General features: G+C 40.9%; 1 protein-coding gene across 2 annotated transcripts in view; it reads right to left on the reverse strand.

Annotated features, from left to right (window-relative positions):
- Positions 1-456: 456 nt before the first annotated feature.
- The window catches only part of nectin3a (nectin cell adhesion molecule 3a), a 34,039-nt gene continuing 26,802 nt past the window's right edge, over positions 457-7,693 (reverse strand). For both annotated transcript variants that reach the window (XM_020616841.1, XM_020616840.1), the window contains exons 4-6: positions 7,325-7,442; positions 5,536-5,687; positions 457-3,399 (exon numbers count right to left, since the gene is read on the reverse strand). In XM_020616841.1, coding sequence (XP_020472497.1) covers positions 2,747-3,399; positions 5,536-5,687; positions 7,325-7,442 — 923 coding nt within the window. In that variant the 3' untranslated portion in view covers positions 457-2,746. The remainder of the gene's footprint in view (positions 3,400-5,535; positions 5,688-7,324; positions 7,443-7,693) is intronic.

Consider the following 7,693-nt stretch of genomic DNA (forward strand, 5'->3'; position numbering starts at 1 on the left):
CATGGAGCAACTTCCCCAAATAAGAAACAATTAAACAGCTATAAATCTGTCCTTCAGTCATAAAAAAAAATGTATGCACACAGACATGGATGGGCTATATACATCACTGCGTTTAAGCACTTTTCATTGCCAAGTGTGATGAGAATTAAAGCTCAAAGTTTGAGGTGAAGACTGATCTCTGAATATGGGCTGCAGTGGCAGATGTGCCGTGGCTGCGTGCATGTGTGTGACATTGAGAGTGGGAGTGAGCTGAGGAGATTAAAGTAGTTTATTCTCAGACATCTAAACCTTCAACCAAAGCCCTGGTATGACATACTGAGGGTGGTGGATTTAAAAAAAGAAATAATGTGCACCCACAATCTATAAAACCCCAATATCAGAGGAGGAGACCTCAAAATATACCCAACCCCCTGTGCTAATCTCACTGTAATACACATATAAGTTTACTTCTTCTAGCAACAAACAACCTGATTGACTAAATGGGGATCTGCTTTCCCTTTCATGTGAGGCCACTCTGATCCACGTATCATTCCTGAGGAAACAAACAAAACAAAAAGGAAGTGCAAGGTCAAATCATCAGTGAGATGAGATCACCAATTCACTGATTATGTCAACTCTTTTGTTTCAATTTTCACTGGGTCTGTTGTTTGTACAAAAAGAAAAGAAAAATCCCTTAAGGAGCCATTACACAGAAAGCCCTAACCTAGAAACGTCTTAAACCTATTTTTTCAATCATGGATTAAATTTCTAGTTTCCATGATCGCTGTCTATCCTCAAGTGAGCTGCTGAGGAGCAAATCCCCAACATTACAGCCTGTTATGTGATCAGCCACTTACACTGTATCCAAGGTACTGGAATACCCAGACTTCAAATGCATATAAACTGACGCTGAAGGATTTGTTTATTGCTCCTTTTCTGTTTTTTCCCCATAAGTATTTTGCTTGCTTACCACCATGAATCACGACTGTGGAGTGTTTAGTGGCAGCAGTGAAACTGTTTGTGGTTTATGAAGCCACATAACGTCAGATGATGACAGCTGTTATAGTCGCATCTGGTATTTATAACACATCGCTTTGATCCCATGCTTAAATAAAAACTATAATGACCAATTGGTGCTAGTCTTGCAGACAGAAATCAGAGGATAAGGAGGAGGGGAAATGGAAAAGACAGTGATGCAGCCTGTTATCATGGCTAAGTGGAGAAGGCTAAGGCCTGGTGGGCTTTCTCTGATGCTTGCTGACATCTGCAATAACAAAATTGTGCTTTTTTTCATTGTAAGAATGTGACTGGATTAACATCTCAATACTGATAGCAGTGTATTTGGGTTAAAGTTGTAATCCTTAGTATGTCAACTCAAAAAGCATTTTTGATGCTTGGAATTCTTTTATTGCTGCGGCAATTTAACTTTTCTATAATCATCTCTCTATAGTAGTTTTTCCATTGTTACTGGCGGAGTCTGCCTTTCCTGCACTGGATTCAGATTGTCCACCAAAGTGGGAAATGTTTACAGGTTTAAAAAAAAAAAAAAACAAAAAACATGAATGTAATCAAGCGTAATTTCATCGGCCATGGTGTACAGTTCATTCTCTTCATACAGTGCCAGAGCTGTATTAAGTCACAAGAAAACACAAAGTACACACCACCACGGTTAGTGCTGATTGTAATCGTTCATCAACAACGGGCCTCATCAAGGTGGTTGTTGTGTTAAAAACTACCCGGCCATGTGGCGTGTGTGATCGGATCATGTTTGCAATTATTTTTCATTAAATTAATGATCAAAATGTGACTTTGTTAGGCTGCACTATTATCAGATACAGCTGGTGCTCCTTTGCTATTTCTGACAAAGTAGCTGTTCAAGGAGTGGCTGATGCAGTATTAAACCACACTTGCTGTTACTACAGTAACCATGGGTGTCACCAAATCAACCAGAACTGAAATGTTAAGGATTATCTGTAAAACAATAAGATGAACTGTAGCTGAAACAAAGAGTGACCTCTCTCTGTGTCAGGCAGCTGGCATGCCTTTGGATTATACTCCAAGTTTGAAAAAGCTAATGAAGAACTTGACCAAAAGTTTGTGAGGCACAAATTTTTTTTTCACGTTTTTTGTTTTTTGTTTATTATTGTGATGTACTACTGTAACATCAGTCATCTTCCTTTTCCCTCAGGATGGTGCCTGTAAAATTCTCCCTTTTAATCATGTGATTTTCCCTTTAAATTGATGACACATTTTGTTTCCTAAAAAATCATGCAATATAATTTGCTTTAAATACTGGTCACAGCCATGATAAATATTTCACCGCTGTAAGCAATCAAGAGGCCACTTTTAAAATGCCACAGAAGCGAGCAGAGCTCAGTCAGTCGTGGATATAAATACTTCACTAACAAGGGTCTGAAGGCCTAACCTGTGTTAAAGACAGGAGAAAACACAAACAAGCAGAATACAAAACCTCATTCACATCAGCTGAAACTTCACTGTACGCCAAAGTCTCTTAAGCTTACACAGATATCACTGAGGCGCTCCGGCATATTTATAGCTCCTTGAAATGCTACAAAAGTGTAATACAATCCACAAACATGTCCTTAAGGTTAAGTGGTTACAATCAAGGCAGAGCAGTATTATTCAAAAAGCTCACTGTGAAACTGAGCTGAGAAATTGTATTCATCCTTTAACTGAAATGACAAATCTGTCACTTATTAAATTATTCTCAGTCAGTCATTTGTCCATTTCTCTTTCACTCCTTTCTTCAAACATACCACTCCCTGCGTGAGATCACAGATCCGTCCATGTGGGACACATAGTCGCTGTCTGTACCGTTGTCAAAGCAGTCCTCCGGGAAGTAGGGGGAGCCATTGTTCACTATTGGGCTGTGCACAGGGGGCGCACAGGGGTGCATGTTTTGGATGTTGTAGTGATCAGGGTAGTAGTTTCCCTCCTTGACACCCCTGTGAGCTTCCCCCCTATCAGGCCAATCATCCCTATTCTTATGTTCAGGGGTGTAGTCGGGGTAAATGATGTCTCCGCCCAGTTTGGGTTTCACCTCCTGGCTGCCCTTGCTCGTCTTGTCCCCATAGACCTCCTGCAGCTCATGTGGCTGCAGCACATCCAGCTGAGACTCCTTCTGCATGTCGGATGGTCCCAGGTACTGTTTGGTGTAGTAGTCTCCTCTGAAGGTTCTGCGCTGGCGCATAAAACACGCCCCACCTAAGATCAGCAAGAGGATCAGGAACAGAACTCCACCCACTGCCCCTCCAATTATAGTACCCAGGCTGTCAGGTAAGGAGGCCAGGGGCGGAGAGGTGAACAGGGCTCTTTGCTGATCTACCGCAGTGCCGGTTCTCAAGGTGTCTTGGAGGAGTGATGCAGTGGTGCTGGGGGCTGCTGTGTGAGGCGGAGGATCTGCAGTATGAACATGTGATGAAAAGATTTAAACCAGAGGGGAAGAACAGCAGATGAAGTGAAGTCATAAAACTGAAAAGGAGAAAGACTGCACTTTATGTTCTGTAATGATTGACGAAGCACGTCCGAATGGCTTTTAGATTACTTTATCAAAGCCCTGTGCAGTGTCAGAGCAGAGACATTCCTCTCCTGAGACCAAAAAATCTGTTGAAAGCTGTGCTGTAGAGCAAAAACAAGGAGTTAAGAGGGGTAGAAAGAGGTTAAGGCACAATGTCATTGTTTGTGTGAACATAAGAGAGAGGGGGGATAGGAGAACAGACGACTCATGAGCATCTGAGTGAGTGTGATTAGCTTTCTAAACCCTGCTATAGGGAAGTCATGTGGGAAGATGCAGCACTGTGATCAATGTAAGGTTACTGCATCTGATTTATCCTCTGGCAGTATTTGTGATAGCAACCAGAGCCAGAGGAAAAAGGCCTGTGTGGAGCTCAAGGTCAGGAAATGTGTCTCCAATCTGACCTCCAGTCTCTGGGGCTAAGAGCAGCCTGATACCAATAGTCGATCTCTGCAAAGGCACATCAAAGGCCTGGCTACAGAGCAATATGATTCAAACTAATAGAGGTCTGCATCTCCAGGAGGTTTTTAGGTACTAGTTATCAGAACCGGAATCCTCAGAGACCTTATAATGATTTCCACAATTTGTGCAACTGAGTAAGAATCTAATTACTTGCAATTATAAACTGTGTTTGAGCCTGAAGGATCAGGGATAAAGTCAAAGCACAAGAGAGGAAAATGGAGATAGATCAAGGTCAGTAGGCTGATATACTGGCAATCGTTTCCTTTGTCATTCACCATCAATCCAACCCTGCAGCAGGACATTTTAACCTCATCTAAGTTATGAGCATCTGCAACCATGTAGCTGATCACGAGAGAGACACATAGCCAAAAACCACAAGGTTGCAGAGACAACAGGGAATGTGAAACAGCTCCACTAAGCAGCAATTGGGGGGGCATATAACTGAGTTCAACATGGCTATCTCCTCAGGGAAGGGAGGTGAAAGGCTGCATGCCCAAGTCTTAATATTTGACACGAGAAGCACATAGTTGCTCAGTGCAAGTCTGTTGTGGACAGGATGTCAGCTGTGCTTTCAGTTGGAGCAGGACTCCAAACCAGGCCTGAACACAGATGGAGCCTGACAGTGTCTTTTGGAGCTTCTCCAGCTTTTTCCTCTTGACAGTGAGAAACCAAAAGGCCTGTGTGTGTTAGCGGAGTACGTGTCCAAAAGCAGCAGTTGCTTTGTTTGGAAAAGGATTAAAAGAAGCATGGGAGAAATGAAAATAAAAGATGCACAGTTCTCAGGATCCACGCCCTGACTCCACAATAATGAACTTAAGTAGCAAACCATGACAGGCAGAGGAAGCAGACGGGAGTAGTTTATTATCCTGTGACTTTTCTGACAAAGACTTATGTCAACGAATCAAGAGCATTTACCAATTCCAAATGCAGGGAAACCCCCTTTTCACTGTTGCAGAGAAGTCCCCTCTGTACTGTAACTTAAGGGGCTATTAGTTTTAATCTACAAAGTATTGAATTAAACTTCAGCACATTTTATACTGCTTTAACAGTACAGTATAATGCTCAACAATATATTTTATGGAGTACACATAAATACTTCTATGTACTGCAAATCTGGGAACACAATTTATTATGCCCTGCTGCTAAGCCTGACCTTAAACAAAACAAACAAACCAACAAACAAACAAACAAAAGGCTGCATGGGTGCATACTTTGCTGAAGTAGCAGGGATAAACATTGTTTCTTATCTGAGAAATCTAATGTTGCCAAAACCACAACACTGGAAATGTTTGGTACTGATACTCTTTATCTGCACTCTATGCTCCTCTGTTGCCAGGAATGTGTGAAAGTGGATCTGGGCTTGGACATTTATACAGAGGCTCAGCTCTCTTCCAAGTGTTGAACTAAGGGCTGATCACACTGAGGGGGAAATCTTGCATCAGAAAGGCACAATCAATGTCAAAAGGCACAGATTTCTCTGTTAATTAAAGGAATTTATTTAAGGAATCAGATCGCTAAAAGCATGCATTGACACTTTACTAAACTGAGTAACAGTGTACCTTGTACCCAGAGGTTTACATCCTGACTGCGGACACCAATGTCATTCATCACTTCACAGCGATACACTCCAGAGTCACTGCGCTCCAGCGGACGAGTGAAAGCAAAGCTACTGTTTGAGATCTCAACACTCTCAGGCATCGATCCATCCAGCCTGCACAAAAATGAAATAATAAAACATCATAAATAATACAGTGTATAATACACCATACACACACATGCAGAGAAAGCAAACTTTATACATTGTTATTTCTGTTTTAGAAGGCATAGCTTTTAAAGCATGAATGAAAGTACCATCCATGACTTGTAATGATATATCACTGCTCTGTGGGTTCAGTTGGTCTGTTCGAACTATTAAATGATCACGACTACAATAACTTGACACTGTACTTCTATTGGTTGAGGGGAAAAGATTTCATCATGAACACAAAGTTTCAACATCAGGGCAAAAAAAAAGATGGAACAAAAATAGAAAATAAAGAGCTTGGCTGTCTAGATCTCTCTAGTACCATCAGCTGCAATGAGACCATATTTCTTGTTTTCAAAGCAAGATGATGACAAAGAGCTGCCAGTGCACCAGTGCTGCTCTGATGAATGAACCGTTTGGAAAGTTTTATTTATAGCAGGGAATCTTCCCGATTGGTGCAGCAATGCATTTGACAGCTCCAGTGTCCGGGCTCCAAAGATATGCTGGAGGTAATTTATAGACATACGCTTCTTTGACGCTTTATTTAGTAGTAGTAGTAGTATTTGCTATCACATTAGTTACTTAATAGGCATGTTCCCTTTGCCTGTTTGTTGTCAAGTGTTAATCAACAAAACAAACCGGTGGTAAATTCAGCCAAGTTCCAGTACACCCCAGTAAACTCAGAGTGAGATTTCACTTGAACACAAGATGAACTTGTCCAGGGTAAAAGGGCTTTTTTTTAGTGTTTTATATCATGTTATGCTATTTATCATTAACTGCTGCCAACCTGAAGAAAATATAAAATGATTCTCTCAGCTTTATGAATCAACAGCAATCTGAATGCACCCTCTTCTAATGACTGACTGCCCTCTAATAGCACAGAGAGCTGCAAAACATATAACAGTTGTGCCCTCCTAAGTTACAACAGAGCAAGCTGGCACAATGCAAGACATTCTGACAAAGTATATCAGCTTGTTTTGACATATTCTGTACTGAAAGGTGGAGTTTTAGGAGGTGACATCAGCACTAAGCAGTAGCTGAGAGTCTATGAAGGATGCAGGCCCTCTAAATTTAAATGAGTATATGGACAGTGTTCAAATACAGTATATGAAAATGTTGGTATAACAATAAAGAGTATCAGGTGGACTTCATCATCATCATCATCACAAAACTTTGCAGCATCTAAAGACTGTTTTCCATCCCAATCCGCCCACATACTGTATTTTACAGTATACAGTCAAGAAACACATGACAAGAAAATGAATTATTCAGACCCTGGAAACATTTGACTTTGTATTTCCAATGACTGGTTAGAGGTTTTCTGCTTCACCTGTATACAGTGAGGTTCTTTTAGAGCCAACACTGAGCCGTCAATAAAGCTGCATTTTAAGGGACTTCTGCATTAGCTTCAGCATTCAGCTGTGGCGGTGTTTGAATATGGTTTGTATTTTGTTTGCAGTTATTATGACATTCTTGCTACACCTATCTTCACTGGTCAGAAGAAAATCTACTCAAATATTGCTCTCAGGGATCAAATCTTCAGAAAGATAAATGATCTTTGAACTGGAACCTTTTTCCACAAGGCATATTCTGGTGATACTGACCTGATCCACGAGAAATGACGAACAGGTGGATTGGCTTTGGCACCACAGAACAACTTCACATTTTCTTGACCCACATACCAATTTTTGTCAGCTCCAATTATGGATACCATTGGTGCAACTGTAAATCAAAATAAGACAAAAGGTTATGATGAAAGCATTTGTATTATTACTTACTTATTATTTATTACTTTCTTGAAATAGTAAGGGTCATGCTGACCAGAGTTTGTTTTTATTTTTTCAAAAGGTAAAAGAGTAGGACTTAATAATCAGTCACTGTGATCAGTCTGATGACAAATAAGGAACAAAGTGTGCATTATAAGCACAGTAGCGTGCGATAACAAAAGGCTGTGCAGGACTGTAGCAGGGTAC

The sequence above is a fragment of the Monopterus albus genome, unplaced genomic scaffold (assembly GCF_001952655.1).
Source record: "Monopterus albus unplaced genomic scaffold, M_albus_1.0 scaffold180.1, whole genome shotgun sequence".
Classification (NCBI taxonomy): Eukaryota; Metazoa; Chordata; class Actinopteri; order Synbranchiformes; family Synbranchidae; genus Monopterus; species Monopterus albus.